The sequence below is a fragment of the Pongo abelii genome, chromosome 10, assembly GCF_028885655.2.
Source record: "Pongo abelii isolate AG06213 chromosome 10, NHGRI_mPonAbe1-v2.0_pri, whole genome shotgun sequence".
NCBI classification, from domain to species: Eukaryota; Metazoa; Chordata; class Mammalia; order Primates; family Hominidae; genus Pongo; species Pongo abelii.
Window position 1 is genome coordinate 26,802,406 of NC_071995.2, and position 20,374 is coordinate 26,822,779.

At 34.6% G+C, this 20,374-nt stretch overlaps 1 protein-coding gene across 28 annotated transcripts in view; it reads right to left on the bottom strand.

The window, feature by feature from the left end:
- The window catches only part of LMNTD1 (lamin tail domain containing 1), a 75,916-nt gene extending 61,835 nt beyond the window's left edge, over positions 1–14,081 (bottom strand). For 8 of the 28 annotated variants that reach the window (XR_010135739.1, XR_010135736.1, XM_054526980.1 and 5 more), the window contains exons 1-4: positions 13,967–14,081; positions 12,651–12,769; positions 9,117–9,337; positions 6,203–6,383 (exon numbers count right to left, since the gene is read on the bottom strand). Coding sequence is in view for 25 of the 28 variants with exons in the window: in XM_054526980.1 (XP_054382955.1) it covers positions 6,203–6,383; positions 9,117–9,337; positions 12,651–12,739 (491 nt within the window). In the remaining 3 variants the exon portion in view is untranslated. Of the gene's footprint in view, positions 1–6,202; positions 6,384–9,116; positions 9,338–12,650; positions 12,770–12,848; positions 13,102–13,966 lie in introns of those variants that run through there. The other 20 variants (XR_010135737.1, XM_054526981.1, XM_054526997.1 and 17 more) reach the window with 7 other exon arrangements.
- Between the last annotated feature and the right edge of the window lie 6,293 nt (positions 14,082–20,374).

The following is a 20,374-nucleotide window of genomic DNA, read 5'->3' on the forward strand; positions in this document are numbered from 1 at the left end:
CTCTCTGACCTGAGGAGATGGAGCTGAGAGTCTGGGGAGACCAAGGTGGCTGGAGGTCACAAGCAGAGTATCAGAGACGGGAAGCTGCAAAAAGAGTGCTGGCGATTTTCAGATGGTCCCCTTTGAGTATTTAGCAGAAGATTGATCAGCACATGTATTTGAGTAAATGCCCCAAGACTGTAGAAAAAGACTATTTTGAAAAGATTAGAAGGAACAGTACTTGAAGCTCTCACAGGGTAAGGAAGTTCCCACTAGCCAGACTGAAAAACCTCATAATTAATGGGGCCTTGCATAGAGTACTAAGGAGACTTTTGCCTCAGTAGTGGAGAATAATTAATAACAAAGTAAAGACATTGCTTTGTTTCCACCTAACAAACTGTAAAAGCTAGTTTTTAAAGCCTCAAACTATTTCCAAGTAACTTAAGTGGGTCCCAGAACAAAACTCAAGAAATGAAAATTCATAGAAATACAAAAATATTCTAGCCCCCAAACAAGGTAAAATCTACAATTTCTGGCATACAATAAAAAATTACCAGGCATGCAAATAAATGGAAAAATACAACCCACAACAAGGGGCAAAATCAATCAAAAATGATGCAGAACTGACACAGATGTTAGAAATAGTAGAAAAGGAAAAATCCTTATAACTGTATTTGCATGTTCAAAATGTAGAGACATGACTGAGATTTAAAAATACACTGGATGGGATTAACATAATAGTAGTCATTGCAGGTGAAAAGATCAGTGAACATGAAGACATAATAATATATACCATCCAAAAAGAAACAATCAGAGGAAAAAGTACATAAAAAGATAAAAAATAACAGAGCATTAGTAAACTATGGTACAACTTCAAGTGGCCTAATATATGTGAAATTGGAGTCCCTTAAAAGGAGAGAGGAAGCAGGGACAAAAAATATTTGAAGAAGTAATGGTAAAAAATTTTCCAAATTTTTAAAATTCAAAATCTATAAATATGCAAACAAAAAAAGTATAACAACACCAAGCATAAGAAGTTTGAAGAAAGTTACACCAGGCACATCATAATCAAATCTCCCAAAAACAATGATAATGAGAACATCTTAAAAGCAGAATGAGGGGGAGAAAAGAGACATATGTGTGCAGAGGAGCAAATATAAGAATGACAGAAAATTTATTAGAAACAATTTAGACGAAAGGTAGTAGAGCAAGATCTTGAAAATATTGAAGAAATGAGAAAAACTGGGACAAAGAGAAAACAAATAACAAGAGGGTAGACTTAACCTAATCATATTAATGATAACCTTAAATGTAAATAGTTTAAATGCCCCAATGAAAAGACAGAGATTTTTCAGATTGGCTAAAAGAGCAAGTCTCAACTATATGCTACCTATAAAACATGCACTCTAAAGACACAAATAATTCAAAAGTTAAAGTATGGAAAAATATATACCATGCTAACACCAGTAAAAAGAAAGCTCCTGTGGCTATATTAATATCAGACAAAATATATTTCAGAATAAAGAATATTGCCAGATAAAGAAAGTCATTTCATAATGATACAAGGATCAATTCATCAGAAGGATATAACATTCCTAAATGTTTCTGTTTCTACATCTAATAACAAAGCTTTAGAATACATGAAACAAAAGTGATTGAATTGCAAGGGAGAAATCAACAAATCCACAACTTTGGTAGATATTAATACCCCTCTCTCAATAATTGATACAACAAGTAGACAAAAAAATCAGCAAAAAGGCAGTAGACAACACTATCAACCAACATGACATGGTTGACATGAAACACTTTACTAAACAACAGCAGAATACATATTCTTTTCAAGTGCACCTAGAACATTTACCAGAATAATTACTATCCTGGCTATAAAAGAAGTCTCAGTAAATATAAAAAGATTCAAGTCATACAAAGTGTGTTCTTTGACCACAATGGAATTTAATTAGAAATCAATAACAAGAAGATATCTGGAAAATCACTGGAACTGAAAAATCTGTAAAACACTTTGAAACTAAATAACACACTTTTTAATTACTCAAGGATAAAAAAGAAAATGAAAATTAGAAAGTATTTTGAACTGAATGAAAATAAAAATACAACATATTAAAATTTGTGGGATGCCACTAAGCTGTACTTAGAGGAAAGTTTATAACACCAAATACCTGTAGTATCAAAAGAGAAGAAGGTATCAAATCAATGACCTCAAATTTCACCTTAAAAAATTAGGGGAGAAAAAAAAGCGAATAAAGCCCAAAGGAGACAGAAGAAAGGGAATGTAGCCCAAAATGAAAATCAATTAAATAAAAAACAAAAAATAGGGGAAACCAATATAACCAAACACATGTTCTTTGAGGAGCTCAATAAAACTAAATCTCTAGTGATATGATCAGGAAAAAGAGAAGATACAGATGACCATATGAGAAATGAGAAAGGTGATACCAATAAAGATTCTACAGTTCTTAAAAGGATGAGAATATTATAAATGACATTATGCAAAAAATTTTGACAACTTAGATTAAAATGGACACATTTCTTGAAAGACACAAACTACTTAAGCTTATTCAAGAAGAAATAATTAGAATAGCCTAATATCTATTTAAAAACAATTTATAATTTTAAAACTTTACCAAAAAGAAATTCCAGGCCCAGGTGGCTTCACCAATAAGTTCTATAAGATATTTATGAAAAAAAATTACTTCTACACAATCTCTTCTAGAAAAAGATAAAGGAGAGACTATATCCCATCTCATTCCATAAAGAGTGGTTCCTGATACCAAAACAGACAAGGACACTACAGGAAAAGAAAACTACAGACCAATAATCTTTACAAACATTGACGCAAAAGTTTGAAGCAATATTTTAACAAATGGAATTCAAACATTATAATAAAACATAAACATTGTGACCAAATGTTTACTGTAAAAGTGAAGGGATGTTTAACATTAAAAAAGAAAAACTATGTGATCATCTCACTAGATGCATAAAAAGTATTTGATACAATCCAACATCATGGAAAAAAACCAACTTTTTGTTTGTTGATATATTTTTTTGGTCTCAATTTAATTTATTTTTCTCTGATCTTTATTGTTTCTTTTCTTATACTAATTTTCAGTTTGTTTTTTTTCTTGCTTTCCTAGTTCCTTGACATGCATTGTTAGATTGTTTACTTGAAGCTTTTCTACTTTTTTGATATAGGTATTTATTGCCATAAACTTCCCTTTTAGTACTGCTTTTTTTTGTATCCCAGAGATTTTGGTATGTTGTGTTTCCATTTCCATTTGTTTCAAGACATTTTTAAATTTTCTTCTCAGTTTCCTCACTGATCCATTGGTTGCTTGGAAGTGTGTTTCTTAATTTCCATGTGTTTGTGTATTTTCCTAGGTTCCAAGAATTGATTTCTGGTTTTATTCCAATGTGGTCACAAAAGTACTTGACATAATTTTTACTTTTTTGATATTTGTTTTGTGGCTTAAGAGAGAGTCTATTCAGGAAAATGTTCCACGTGCTGATGAAAAGAATGTATGTTCTGCGGCAATTGGGTGAAATGTTCTGCACATGTCAGGCCTAGTTGGTCTAATGTGCAATTTAACTCTGATGTTTCTTTGTGATTTTTTTGTCTGGTTCATCTGTCCATTACTGAGAATAGGATGTTAAAGTGCCCTACTACTGTACTGCAGTCTATATCTCTGTTTAAATCTATTCATGTTTGCTTTATATACTTGGGAGCTTTGGTGTTGGGTGTACAGATATTTATAATTATTATATCTTCTTGCTGAATTGACCCCTTTATCATTATATAGTGACCTTCTTTGTCTCTTTTTATAGTCATTGATTTGTAGTCTATTTTATCTGATATAAGTATAGCTACTCCTACTCTTTTTTGGTTTCCAGTTGAACGGAATCGTTTTTCCATCCCTTCACTTTCAGTCTGTGTGCCTTTGTAGGTGAAGTGGGTTTCTTCTAGGCAGCATATAGCTGGATTTTGTTTCCTGATCCCTAAGCCACTCTATGCCTTTAAATTGAGTATCGAGTCCATTTACATTAAGTATTATTATTGAAAAGAAGAACTTATTTCTTGTTTTTGGGTTGTTTTATAATTTGTCTCTTCCTTTTGTCCTTTATTACTATATTCTTTTGTGGTTATTTTCTTTGGTAGTATATTTTAACTCATTGCTTTTTATTTTTTGTGAATCTATTATAGGTTTTTGCATTGTGGTTACATGAGGCTTACAAAAAACATCTTACAGCTATAACAAATTATTTCAAAGAGATGAATACTTATCTTAAATCACAAAGGAAAGGATAGAAAAAAAAGAAAGAATAGAAACAAAGAAAAAATCTCTAGACTGGAACTCCATCCTTCCATATTTTGACTGTTAGTTTTCTCAATTTACATATTTTTATACTGCCTATCTCTTAGCAGATTGCTGTAGCTATTACTGTTTTCGATAGATTTGTCTTTTGGGATTCACGCTAGAGTAATGAGTGGATTGTATACCACAATTACAATTCTGGGTTTTTCCATGTACTTAATTTCACCAGAGGTTTTATGCTTTCAAGTGTTTTCTTTTTGAACATTGGTGCTTTTTTCTTTTTCTTTTTATTATTATTATTATTATTATTATTATTATTATTATACTTTAGGCTCTATGGTACATGTGCGCAACGTGCAGGTAAGTTACATATGTATACATGTGCCATGCTGGTGCGCTGTACCCACCAACTCGTCATCTAGCATTAGGTATATCTCCCAATGCTATCCCTCCCCCCTCCCCCCACCCCACAACAGTCCCCAAAGTGTGATGTTCCCCTTCCTGTGTCCATATGTTCTCATTGTTCAATTCCCACCTATGAGTGAGAATATGCGGTGTTTGGTTTTTTGTTCTTGCGATAGTTTACTGAGAATGATGATTTCCAATTTCATCCAGAACATTGGTGTTTTTTTCTTTCAGATTGAAGAACGCTCTTTAGCATTTCTTATAAGATAGGTCTCGTGGTGGTGAATTCTCTTAGCTTTTGTTTGGGAAAGATTTTATCTCTTCATATTTGAAAAATAGCTTGGCTGGACACACTATTCTTGGATAGCAGGGTTTTAACACATTAAAAACATTGTCTCATTCCCTCCTGACCTACATGGTTTCCACTGAGAAGTCTGTTGCTAGACAAATTCTTTTCTCTCACAGCTTTTAGGTTCTTCTCTTTGTCCTTGACCTCTGGAGACCTTAATTATTATATGAGTGTTTTTCACTTCTCTGTGGCCTCAGGAATTGTCTCATCCTCATATTTGAGTTTTTAGATACTGCTGATGATAATGATAATCTTGGCATTGTATATTTGTTTTTGTTTTCTGGGGTGGCTGGATAGGGATTGAAGACAGCTTGCTTCTACACCACCATTTTTAATAGGATTGCATTTTAACAAAAGCTTTGAACATTTTATTTTGTTCCAAACTGCTCATCATTTTAACATAGTAGGTACTGAATGAAGGATCTGATGAGGTGTTTTTAGACAGTAGAGCAAATGCTTAGGTATTCTCCACTGTTAAATTGTAATAGGGCATGGGTGATTGATTTTAGGAAACATGGCATAAAGGGAGAGAAAATTTCCTTCATATCTGACCCTCAACTCTGATTTCTTTTAGCCATCTAACGACTTCTATCAACATGTGCTTATTACTAGCATTTCAAATTCAATATGTTGTTCATGTAATAAGGCATGGTTATATTAATATAAATGAATAGATCATAACTCTTTTATTTTAGTCCTAATATCAACTTTCTTCCTGATCAATTTCTTTTTGCATAGATACTAACAGTCATAAAAATGGATCAATGAAGTAAAAATTTATCTTTCTCCTTCTGTCTTGAACTCAAGAGCTACTAGAAGAAAATATATATATTAGATCCATCTAAATAATTCAACAACAATAAAAAAGTGTCTTGAATAATTGAGTTGACCCTATTAGTAAAGATTATGTAGCGCTGTTTACTCTGGCATCTTTGAAGAATTCACATTTCTTGTTTGGTTCTTTAGACCATTATATCAATTTATTTTAATTGCTCAGAAGATGAAACAGTTATATTTCAATGAACTGATTAGTGTTTTAGATAAAATAATGCATATAACTACAGATTAGAACTTTGTTTTCTGCTGATTTATTGGTCCTACCCTGACAGAAGATACTAAGTAGTTCAAATAAAATATGTACCTGGAGGTAAATTGGCCAACTTCTTCAAGAATCATAGAAAAGTATTTTAAAGTTTTCTGAGTGTAGTTTGAGTGTGCTATAAGTTTCTTTGAATCACCAAACAAAGAAAGAAAATAATCTTCTCCATCCCCAATCATGGGTGATTCATCCTGTTTCTTTGGAACCGAGAAGAGGCTGGCATCTTTCAAGTAAACAAAAGAAAGAAGTAACCAGGAGAGAAGTAAATAAAATGACATTAAAAGGACCTAAAGCCATTATCTTTATTCTCTGCTTCTACAAAATTATATTTTTACATTTTAATATCACTAGCAAACGTAATGAGAATAGTTAGAAGCTTTAAACAAAAGTCTATAAAATAATCAGTAAGTGGATATTTATAGTGACATCTTCAGTTCCTAGAGAGTATTTCAGTTATCTTAAACAATAAATTATATCATTAGAATAATGACTGATTATTTAGTTGTACTAGAAGCATCATCAATTTTGAAATAGGGAAAATGTTTGAGTCTGTCAAATTTAGATATGTTACATATAAATATAGCCTTACTCTACTTCATGTATGCTAAAATTCCCAAATGGCTACCCATAAGTTAAAGCCTCATATGAATCCTTTCCTACAATGGTTAGTACTCTTGCCAGGTAAAGACTTAAACTTCCTCTATTTAATTAAAATAGTTTATTAGAAAGATAAAGTAATGCTTAATCAGATTCTAGAGTCCTATTAGAAGTTTGCTCTTTTAAATCCTCACTACTTTGATTCAAATACAAAATAAGTTTCATAATTTTAAACATAAAGAGCCATTCTGGTCAAATCTAATAATATATCCACAAAGAGAGAGTTACACTACAAAGATGCATCGTGATGAAGTGGAAAGAACAACGTGTCTTGCATTTAGACAGACTTGTAATTATGTTTCAGTTCTGCAATTTACTAAGCCAAGTGATGTAAATTTTCCAAATTTCCGTTTTCCTGAACATAAAATAAAGATATCACTACCTTGTGTAAGGAGATAAGAGAGCTGGAGATCATGTAGGTGTCAGCATAATATTTAATATTTATCTGCCAATAAATGATAGCTATTATTACAGTACAGAGTTTTGGTTAATATGACTCTCGGTCCAAAATCCTCAAAGGATTAAGACAATCTACAATTTAAATCTTACATCTTTAGCAAAACCAAAACAAAGTGAAAGATATAAAGGAATAAAATCATCGTTCTTAAAGAAGATTCCTGAAAGTATTTTGTTGAGAAAAAAAAAAAAAAACATTTGGAATTACATTAGTTCATTCTCAGTCAAGTACTTCCTTAATCCTTAAATTCCTTTGGGGAAGGATAATATACAGCATCTTTCTTAACAGCTCATCTCGAGAAATAAAAGCCTTGGTATTCCCAAAGAAAAGAAGACACATTAACTTTGGTCTCAGTTGTTATTTTGTCCAGAACAAAAGATGGCAATGAACCAAGTGCAACAAATCTCAGTGAACCTATATATCTATCTAGAGAAGTGGAATCTACAGTAATGGAAGGGGAAGACTACATCCCAATTCAGCTCCCATACTGTAAGGGGAAGCCACTGTATTTCAAGGAGCCAAGTTTAACCCAAATATAGAACATATGCCATGATGATATAATGATGAATGATAGAAAATCTTTTCTTCCCAGATCTAAAGTTTTTATTTTCATTTTCAGTATATGAGTTTTGGTCATCCTAAAGGTCAATGCAAACTTAAGAGGTTTCTTGGGAAATTTTATACTCGTCATACAAAAAGAAACATAGGGAATATGGCCATAATGGCAGGAGAAAAAAACCCCTATATAACCCGTGTCAAAATTTTTTTTAAAATATCAGAAACAAAATGAAATATATTAGAAACAAAATGAAATATAGATGAGGGGCAGCCAGGCTGTAAATGGGCACAGAATGGTAGAGGATAATGGAGGCATCAGATAGTCACTGGACTATTTGTGCTACCAGTTTTGAAACTTGTTAGTTGATTGGCAATTGAAACACAAACCCCAAATCTCGTCTATTTTAAAAGAAGGTGATTACAGGTACGTTCAGATTCATAACTAATGTTTATTGAGTATTTATTATGTGCTAGGTAATTTTCATAAATATTTAATCTTTAGGATAGCCCTGTGACATTTCTATTTTAATCCCCATTTTGCATTTGTGGAAAATGAGATGCAGAGATGTTAAGTACTCTGCCTGATGCCTAACATTATAGAAAAACAGTAGGTCCTGTGTTTCAAAGGATGATAGTGTTTTCAGTAAACCACGGAAACATACCCTCAAAGTTCCCTAAACATGGTGAGAAACAAACACCCTAGAGCATGGGTATTGCTGAGCACATTGTTGATAATAGTCAAAACTTTACTTTTTCTCATCATAGTACTGTTTTCATTTTCCTCTCCTTCAAGTTCTTTTTATTGTTTTACCATTTTCTCTCCATTATTTTATACCTACTTTATGTTACTTCTTTGTCTCATCTATCTGTCTATTCGTTACTTAAGCCATACATCTCCTAAAGGCACAAAATACACAATCCTTCTGGTATTTAACCCTTCTGGTAGTGTTCAGACGAAGGGCAGTTAATGCTATACATTGGAATTTTTAATTCTCTAGCAATTCTAATGTATGTTAGCAGTCAACTCATGAACCAACATAACTCAAGATATCTTAATTATAAGGATGATATATCTGGCACATGCATGTATGTGGCCTGAATTTAATACCCCAGTTCTAGGATCAGTGATGACCATAGTTAAGTAACTTTTCATAAGATGCTAGGAAGTTAGCATTTTGGGGGAGTAATAATAAAACATCATTCTGGCTGAGAGTCATATATGCAATCTATTGAAATATAAGCTTTAAAAGTACTCTAAAAATATGGGGTCTATATTTTGCTTACCCAAGCTGTTTTCCACTCGGGAACAGCTACCTACAGTAGCTTTAGAAATCAATTGTCCAGTTGTTGATATAGTTACTCTACTAATCTGAGGACTAGACAGATAGTAACCAAGAGGCATTCCACTGGAATTTGAAGATGACAATGGCAGTGTTGTGGCAACTGAACCCAACATCTTTGGGGAAAAATGTACTAAAGAATATACTCCAAGTTTGTCTTCTCTTCTGTGTACAAAAAATAAAATAAATAAATAAGAAAGTAAAAGTGGCTGTGAATAAAAGAAACATGGGCTATCATTATTACCCAGAATTCTGCTTTTCAAAGGTAATATGCATCCAACACAAGCACAATAACATCTTGTATTTCTAGTTTTAACAATCTAAATAAAACACTTCATTATCAATTTATTATATGCTTTAAAAATATTTGAAAATTAACAAATTTCTATTGTAGATAGTTCTGAAAACGTGTAAGTAGAAAAAAGATAATCCTAATCATTACAATGCCACCAACAAGACATTTTACCATCTCCTTCCAGGCTTTTAAATGTATTTTTTACTCTAAGTGGAGACTTTATAAGCCATTTATACCTCCACTTTGATCACTTATCATATTTCCCCTTTCCATTATCATAAAATCATGATTATAATTCTGGTTTAATATATCATTGTTTCCTATATGGTTTTCCTTTAATTCCTGTTGCTGCTTAACTAACTTTTCTATATTAAGATTGTTTAGTGAATGTCTGCCTTCAAATAAACTGTACATGTTTGTGCATGTGTATATGTATTGGAGGGAATGACAGAAAAGAGGGAGAAGAAAGATCATTTTCACGTACTATTTTTATAAGTGAATCTTATTATGAACAAAGATTTCCTTTCTTTTTTATAACTATAAAAACATTTGTTAACTAGTGCACAATCATTTGAACAAGGTTCATAAGCTTCAGTACAATTATTTTACAAGTTAAACAACACTTCATTGACATGAATCCTGAAGAGACTTAGGACATTTCATTTTATGAGTCACATTGAGGCTCTTACCAGTGACCCCAAAGCAATTTTTTTGGGTGCATGTGTGTATGCACACGTGTTCAGTGCTTAAATTGTGAACAAAGTCCTCAAATCTAAACCTTTTATTTCTCCGAAAAATGAGACAAATGGCCAGTTCAACCATCCCCTTTCTGGGGGTCCACATATCTATCCACTATAAGTCAGGAGCTAATTATTTTGCCTCCATGAATTATCTCTGTTTTGATCTATTTCCCAGAGCTCTTATAAAGTTATTTTAGCCAACCTCTACTTGTTCTTTCAGGTTCTTACAGGAGAATGAGGGCCTGGAGTTTCCTACTCTGCCATCCTGCTGCTGTCACCCTCAATATCTCTTTGTTTACCAAGAGGTATTCACAATCATTTTGTTCTACAATGTGAAAGTTCCTTTATCAGAAATCTTACACCTGGAGAGTTTTGTATTCAAAACTAGACTGCTCTTAATGTGCCTCTCAGCAGACACAGACATCTCAGGCAAATTTTTAAAATAATTAAATGGCATTGGCTTTGAAAATGTCATGATTACTAGCCCAGTGCTTAATAAGCATGTGCACTTAACATCCTGCTGACACTCCAAGCATTCATATTTGTCAGAAAAGCTCTAACCTATGAAGATACACTATTGAGTATGACCGTAGAGGTAGTGGGAAGGAGACTTTGGAGGTAAATTGTCAGATTACAGATATTTCATCTTTGTTCAACATGAGACAGGATTGTAAGATAGGACTTCTCCCTGACATTGACTACAACAGCAGAGAAATGCTTTTCTCTTTCAACATTCCTTATATCTGGGCGTCATAACAGACTGGCTATTCTTTTCAGCATGTTCATTTTATAAGATCTCAACTTTTTTCCTCTGGTAAAACAATAGCACTTTAAAATAAATTTAATTCCACAAAAGATTCCCAAGAAGCCTTAACAAAATCTTTGCAATCACAGAAACCTGTCCTGGAGCTATAGGGTGTTCTTATTTTGGTAGGTGAATAAGAAATTTCTTTTTTTTTCTTTTCTTTTTTTTTTCATGAGACAGGGTCTTTCTCTGTCATCCAGACTGGAGTACAGTGGTACAATCATAGTTTACTGCAACCACCAACTCCTGGGTTCAAGTGATCCTCCCACCTCAGCCTCCCAAGTAGCTGAGACTACAGGCACATGGCACCATGCCTGCTAATTTTGAAAAAAATTTTGTAGACATGTTGTGTTGCTATGTTGCCCGGGCTGTCTCTAATACTCCTGGCCTCAAGTGATTCTTTTGCCTTGGCCTCCCAAATTGCTGGAATTACAGGCATGAGCCACTATGCCTGGCCGAATAAGAAATTTCTAATGGCTGCACACATCTTTGGAAGAGCTGAAACATTTCAGGAACAAATTCGTGTGATACAGCCCTTCATCTGAACCTTCCACTTGCCTACCTATTAGTTTTCTTTTGGAAGATGAGAGATTTTTCTCAGTGCTTAGTTAACTTTCCCTTAAGCATAAGTAATTTTCTAAGCCCCTTCTTGGTATCTCACTCCCTCCGTAAGTGATTAACATTAAACCAGGGGCAGTTACAAAAGCTCAAGTCTAGCATTTCAATGTTACTTGGGGAGACGCTGCACTGATAATATTGACAATCATTTCTCAGAGGACCTCTAAGAACAAATATTTAAAAATGGACTTGGACTGAACAATAAACATAGGACTTCTAGGTCCAAAGTAACAATAGCTTTAAATTATGTATACTCAATAAGTCAATTTTAAAGAAAACACTGGAAAACTAATGTTAATGCTTTAGTTGATGAATGATTTATATTAAATGTAAAAATAGGGATTATAATTTTATATAACATTCTCACAGACATTTCTAAAACCAACATTCTGATAATTTTTTTGTCCCCAGTTCTGTAAAACAGTTCTAGAAAGAAACTATTTCTGTAAATTGCCTTAACATATTAAATGGGAACTTTGGAGGCTGGGCGCGGTGGCTCATGCTTGTAATCCCAGCACTTTGGAAGGCCGAGGCGGGTGGATCACGAGGTCAGGAGATCAAGACCACAGTGAAACCCCGTCTCTACCAAAAATACAAAAAATTAGCCGGGCGTGGTGGCGGGCGCCTGTAGTCCTAGCTACTCGGAGAGGCTGAGGCAGGAGAATGGCGTGAAACTGGGAGGCGGAGCTTACAGTGAGCCAAGACCGCGCCACTGCACTCCGTCTCAAAAAAAAAAAAAAAAAAAAAAAAAGGAAACTTTGGATGGAATCTCAGCTAGGTCTTACACTATGGAGATCTGTCCAGGTGGATTTTTATACTTCCCAAGGACTAGAACCTTATAAAACAGTCGTTGTGGAAGTAGTTGTATGCTACAGTCCATTATTTCTAGAAAATTTATGAGATGTATTCTAGTTCTGACTGGTTCATAAGAGTATTAAAACAAAAGAGGTCAAACATGCCATCACTCCTCCTCTATAACTCAGCTCTAACTCTGCTTTCGTCGCATCTACGCATGCTCACTGTTTTTGTTTCTCATTCTTATCTTCCTCCTCACGGACTTTATTCTGCATTGCCTCCGAAGCTTCCTGAATGTCTTGTGTATCTTTCATCTTGGCTAGAAAAGAAGTCTCTTTTCTTTCCTAGGAAAGCAGATCATGACATCAGACGATGAATATCGCTGAGGTTCAAGGCAGATTTTTCTTTTCAAAGTGATCTCACCTGTTAATCCAACTACCTTCAAGCGTCAGCCAGGTTTAATAATTTCTTTACCAAACTAGTACCAGAACCAGAATTCTAATGAGGATATGTAAGTACCAACATAGCCAATCCTGATCCTGGCTAAGGATATCGGACAAACCATGGTGAAGGTGTGTAGCATTCACTGGAAGCAGCTTGAGAGGGCAGTAACTTGGCAAAGAGACCTTTGTGACTACAGTTGTTGCATCTGGCTGACACCGCCTCTTAGAACTATGAGGTAATGTCTCCACAGTAACCAAATTCCAGTTTCTGAACAATTACTATGTTGATGCTGTACCTTCTTTGCAGTTTGCAGACATTAAATAATTTGCTCTTAGGAAAGCCATATCTTCCACTAGACTTTGCCACCAAAATTATTGATATCTTGTTTTGTGTTTCTAAGAGTCAAGGCCAGTATATACATACTGGGGAAATTAATCACAACTCTTTTCTTCTTTTTTTCTTTGTCTCTCTCTCGACAAATACTTTGAGCACATGGAAACAGCTAGGCAGCAAGAATAGAAACAATAAAACTTCAATGCAAAACGAAGTCTATTGGTAGAAATCATCAAATCAAAGCCAGAACACCTAAATTCTTCTCCTAGTTATGCCAGCAGTATGATTTAGAAGAAATCACTTAATTCAGTTTCTCCTCTGTGTAAAACACTCACACTTAATGTTTCATGATAATGATAGTATGACAATAAAAATAATAAATATGAAAGTACATGATTATATACAGTAATAAGATATATAAATGATGATTACTGGATGAGTGAGCTTATTAAAAATAGTTAATAAGATTCTACTATTTCTTAAAAACTGGCTAGGTACCATGAATAAACAATACCTGCTTTCAGAAATAATACTAAAATATCTTCTAATATAGATTTGAAAATGATTTTTAAAGACAATAAAGTAACTGTTTTAAAAAACTGAAAAGAAAAAGTCAAGACGTATAACACATAATAAGGTAAGTTAAAGGGAAGTAAACGTTTGACTGAATTTCCTCCCTCTCAGAGATGAAGTGCAATTCCTTATGACCATTATGGGCCAATTATGTAAATATAGCATCAGAAGGTTTATAAATTTTTACTTACACTTAGTAAAGAATTAAAAATGGGCTTGTCATTTCTTGTCACTCTCCCAGTCTCCCTACCTGTACCAGTCTGGATGGCTTTCTAGCTGTTAAAAATTTCTCTACTTGAACTGCATATATTAGCATAAAGTCATTATGACCTCATTGGTTTTATCAGAGAGCCTGCTCATATTTTCCAACATATTTTGGAGAAATAAAATTCTGTCAGCTGAGAAAAACTTTTGAAGGCTTTAAATTTGTGAGTGTTTCAATATTCATTCCCCATACTAGACATTTTTCTTATTTCCTTTTCTTAAATTACTGCATACATGCAATGAAAACCAATTTCCTCTTTCGTTGTTGCTTAAACTAATTTAGTGGTTTTCAACAGGGGACAAAGTGAACCATAGAGAGCATTTTATAAATGTAAGAGGATGTTGATAGTAGTCATTAAAGATTCGGGTCGGGTATTAGTGGCATTTGGTAGGCAGAACCCAGAGATGCTAGACTTTCCACAATGTGGCAGATAATCCTACTTAGTAAATAATGTTCCCACATGACACATGCCTTTCTAGGCATTCATGCAGGTGAAAAATAGATTACAATTATCTGGCCAGGTGCAGTGGTTCCCACCTGTAATCCCAGCACTTTGGGAGGCCAAAGGGAGTGAATCACTTGAGGTCAGGAGTTCAAGACCAGTCTGGCCAACATGATGAAACCCCGTCTCTACTAAAAAAAAAAACAAAAATCAGCTGGGCGTGGTGGCGGTTGCCTGTAATCCCAGCTACTCTGGAGGCTGAGGCAGGAGAATCGCTTGAACTGGGGAGGTGGAGTTGCAGTGAGCTGAGATTGTGCCACTGCATTCCAGCTTGGGTGACAGAACCAGACTCTGTCATTTAAAAAAAAAAAAAAAAAAAAAAAAAAAAAAAAAGATTAGAATTATATGAGCCTAAAGCCTAGCTCTATATGTTATATAAATACAAAATATTTTTACAGTTTTAATATATACCAAAGTCTTTAGGATGTAACTATTTATTGTTTAAATTCAGGAAAGACTGTATATTGATTTCTTCAGACGTTTCCAAGAGTTTCCAATCAGTTTTGAAAAAATTACATCACCAATAGCAATACAACTTGGTAGTATTCATGTGGTTGATACAACTTATTGGACAGAGAATAACAGTAGCAATAATACCATCAGCAGCAACAAAATCAACCTGAATATGATGAATCCCCTACTTTAAATGTAATTCAAGAAACAGAAGAGCACATTAGCTAATCAATTAAGAAATTTAAAAGACACTTTTTGAAATTTGCAAATATAACATATCCTAATTCAAGCAAACTGTAGAAATTTTTAAGACAGTAGAAACTTAAGCACATGGTACTTAATGATATTAAGGAATAACTGGTAAATATTTTAGGTGTGATATGGTGTCATGATTATGTTTTTTGAAAAGGGTCCTTATCTTTTAGTGATACATACTAAAACATTTATAGATAAAATGATATGACGTCCTGTTTCTAATTAATACAGACAGTAGGAAGCAGATGAGAATGTAGATGAAAAAATTGGACCATGACTTGTAATTATTAAAGCTGAGTAATAGTTATATGAAGATTCATTATAGATTATGATTATTTTTGACTGTAAATATCTGAAGTTCTCCATAGCAAAAAGACTAAAATAGAAGGCTCAGTTTGGGATGCACAGACTCAAATGTTAATGGTGTCATCAACATGGCTGTCTCTGCTCAGGAAGGAGAGGGTCGGCAAGAACTGAAAGGAAGAAGTAGAAACACTGTATGAGGTGCAATAATCTTTTTTTTTTTGAGATGGATGTCGCTCTGTCATCCAGGCTGGAGTGCAATGGTGCAATCTTGGCTCACTGCAACCTCTGCCTCCCAGGTTCAAGTGATTCTACTGCCTGAGCCTCCCAAGTAGCTAGGACTACAGATATGCGCCACCACACCCAGCTAATTTTTGTATTTTTAGTAGAGACGAGATTTCGCCATGTTGGCCGGGCTGGTCTTGAACTGCCGACCTCAAGTGATTTCTCTGCGTCGGCCTCGCAAAGTGTTGGGATTACAGGTGTGAGCCATTGTGCCAGTGCAATAATCTTTATAGAGTTCTTTCACCACAGCTCTGGAAGATGAGAATTTCCCCATTTTCCAAATGAGGACGTGGAAGTTCCAAGAGATGAAATACCTCTTCCAAGGTTATACAGCCAGTAAATGGCAGAGCCAAGATTTAGTCTCATCCATCTGTTAGAGAGACCTCCTCACTGTACTTGCTGTTTCTGCTTTACTCTTGTCCCATATCTTCCTTTTTCTGTGGTATCTGCCTAAATGCTTGTCCATTCCTGAACCAGCTTTATCCTGCTTTTTCTGGTCTGGTCTCAAATCATCTCAAATCACTCTGTCTTCTGTCTTCTTGGCCCTCTGTCAATTCTCTTTGCCTTTACCCCGCGTTGGGAAAATACCAGAATTTTGCTGGGGAATTGAAGACCCATAAGAGTAGACATGGGTCAAAATAGGGTAATGAAAACTGAGTTTCACATTGTGAGATTTCTACCTTAAGAAAAAATTAAAAGTGGCAAAATTCCATATTCTTAAGTTTAAAAAACAGACAAAATATTACATATACATAATTTTTAAAGATTTGAAGAACACAAAGAACTGGCTTTATATATTTTAGTTCTCTGCCTCCACATGTGGAGAAGATTTGCACAGCAAGAGATTTTATTAAATTGGTAATACAAATAAAATGTCTTGTGTGAATGGAGGCAGCATATATAAAGAGAATTTTCTTCCCTTCTCAGGCCATGGGTAATATGCAGTTGAGTAATAATCAGTTCAGGACTACAATTTTAAACACTATGACATGTTCCATTATCTAAGATTCAAAGAGTTTGGAATACAATTGTAGGAATTCAATTTCATATTTACACCCACATAAAAATAGTATAAATTCCTATTATAAAGCCTTTTGCTAGTCCAAAAATGTACTCAGTCAATTCATTTCTTTCACACAGATCCATGTGTAATAATAGCCTCAGACACAGATGCTATTATTTTACCTTGAAGTTAGAGTCACATTAAGCTCCTACTAGGGGTATTTAAAGACAGGCTAGAGGACGTGCATTGGAAGTCTCAAGTTTCAGACAGTTTGTTCAAAGTAATCTTAATGGAGCTTCCCAATCACAAAATCCTGTTGAAAAACAACACTAAGGTCTCAGATCTGCATTTCTGAGGCTGAGTTTCAAACACTGGTTTGAATCCTCAGACATACCAATTTTAGCAATAGTTCAAAATAACTGTCTAATTACTCGACACATTACATGTATTTTAGGAGTAGTCTTTGTCCGCAAATCTTTTCTATTCATACTCTTTAGAGGAATATAGCACTTATTTTTCCAAGTCAAGTCAGGACACCTCGGACTTGTTCAGGGGACAAAGATTCATAACATTTGCTCTTATTTGCAGAATACTATATCCTCTATAGTAATTTTTAAAAAAATGCAAACCAATACATTTTTTATTTCACCTATACACTTTTAATCTACCTTATGAAATCACAACCACTAGCCCATGTGTCTTAAAATAACACCCAATAAATGATTGAACCAAGAGCAAATGGATAATTTTGAGGTTTCCTGTTGATATAAATTTGCAGTTTCATTTTCTTCTGTCATATATGGGCAATCTCTAGCAGAAAAGTAGTCTGGAGCCAAAGCCTGTAAAACGTTATTGGAGAACAATTTGAATTGAGAAATTCTATTCATTAGCTTTTATTCCCTCTGCAAACAGGATAAAGGCAGTCATTATTCAACATAACAGCCAAATATTGATTCTCTAGCTTATGGAACACTAGCGCCCCCTAGGAACCCTGTTTAAAATATGTAAAAATTTTAACCTATGAGAGAAGCACTGGATTAAAGGAGTAAGAAAGATCAGTGTCAGTTGTAATGTCTCCTTTTTCATCTCTGACTTTATTTATTTGGATGTTCTCTTTTATTCTTAGTCTGGCTAAAGGTTTGTCAATTTTGTTTAACTTTTCAAAAAACCAGCTTTTTGTTTTATTGATCTCTTGAATTGTTTTCATTTCAATTTCATTTGTTTCTCCTCTGACCTTTATTATTTCTTCTACTAATTTTGGGTTTGGTTTGCTCTTATTTTTCTAGTTCTTAAGATGCATTATCAGACCTGTTATTTGAAATTTTTCTTCTTTTTTGGACGTAGGCACTTATAGCTATAAAATTCCCTCTTAGTACTGCTTTTGCTATATTCCATAGGTTTTGGTATATGTGTTTCCATTATTTGTTTCAAGAAATTTTCAATTTTCTTTTTAATTTCCTCATTGACTCACTGGTCATTCAGGAGCATATTGTTTAATTTCTGTGTTGTATTGTCTGTTCTCATGCTGCTAATAAAGACATACTCGACACTGGGTAATTTATAAAGAAAAGACATTTAATGGCCTCACATTTCCACATGGCCGGGGAGGCCTCACAATCATAGCGGAAGACAAAGGAAGAGCAAAGGGTTGTCTCACATGGTGGCAGGCAAGAGAGCATGTGCAGGGGAACTCCCTTTATAAAACCATCAGATGTCATGAGACTTAGTCGCTATCATAAGAACAGCATGAGAAAAACCCACCTCCAAGATTCAATTACTTCCCACTGAGTCCCTCCCATGACACGTGGGGGTTATTACAATTCAAAGTGAGATTTGGGTGGGAACACAGAGCCAAACAATATCACGTGTATTTGTATAATTTCCAAAATTTCTCTTGTCATTGACTTACAGTTTTTTTTTTTTTGAGACAGTCTTTTTTTAGATGCTAATCCCCCAATTTTATTTAATCACTATACTTCCTGCATAATTATTATAATGATTTTATTATACTTTAAGTTCTAGGGTATATGTGCACAATGTGCAGGTTTGTTACATATGTATACACGTGCCATGTTGGTGTGCTGCACCCGTTAACTCATCATTTACATTAGGTATGTCTCCTAATGCTATCCCTCCCCCCGCCCCCACCCCACGACAGGCCCCGGTGTGTGATGTTCCCTACCCTGTGTCCAAGTGTTCTCATTGTTCAGTTCCCACCCTTGAGAACATGGGGTGTCTGGTTTTCTGTCCTTGTGATAGTTTGCCCAGAATGATGGTTTCCAGCTTCATCCATGTCCCTACAAAGAACAGGAACTCATCCATTTTTATGGCTGCATAGTATTCCATGGTGTGTATGTGCCACGTTTTCTTAATCCAGTCTATCATTGATGGACATTTGGGTTGGTTCCAAGTCTTTGCTATTGTGAATAGTGCCGCAATAAACATACGTGTGCATGTGTCATTATAGCAGCATGATTTATAATCCTTTGGGTATATGTCTAGTAATGGGATGGCTGGGTCAAATGGTATTTCTAGTTCTAGATCCTTTAGGAATCGCCACACTGTCTTCCACAATGGTTGAACTAGTTTATAATCCCACCAATAGTGTAAAAATGTTCCTATGTCTCCACATCCTCTTCAGCACCTGTTGTTTCCTGACTTTTTAATGATTGCCATTCTAACTGGTATGAGATGGTATCTCATTGTGGTTTAGATTTGCATTTCTCTGATGACCAGTGATGATGAGCATTTTTTCATGTGTCTGTTGGCTGCATAAATGTCTTCTTTTGAGAAGTATCTGTTCATATCCTTTGCCCACTTATTGATGGGGTTGATTTTTTCTTGTAAATTTGTTTAAGTTCTTTGTAGATTCTGGATATTAGCCCTTTGTCAGATGGGTAGATTGTAAAAATTTTCTCCCATTCTGTAGGTTGCCTGTTCACTCTGATGGTAGTTTCTTTTGCTGTGCAGAAGCTCTTTAATTAGATCCCATTTGCCAAATTTGGCTTTTGTTGCCATTGCTTTTGGTGTTTTAGTCATGAAGTCCTTGCCTATGCCTATGACCTGAATGGTATTGCCTAGGCTTTATTCTAGGGTGTTTATGGTTTTAGGTCTAATATTTAAGTCTTCAATCCATCTTGAATTAATTTTTGTATAAGGTGTAAGGAAGGGATCCAGTTTCAGCTTTCTACATATGGCTAGCCAGTTTTCCCAGCACCATTTATTAAATAGGGAATCCTTTCCCCATTTCTTGTTTTTGTCAGGTTTGTCAAATATCAGATGATTGTAGATGTGTGGTGTTATTTCTGAGGCCTCTATTCTGTTCCGTTGGTCTATATCTCTGTTTTGGTACCAGTACCATGCTGTTTTGGTTACTGTAGCCTTGTAGTATAGTTTGAAGTCAGGTAGTGTGATGCTTCCAGCTTTGCTCTTTTGGCATAGGATCGTCTTGGCAATGAGGGTGCTTTTTTGGTTCCATATGATCTTTAAAGTAGTTTTTTCCAGTTCTGTGAAGAAAGTCATTGGTAGTTTGA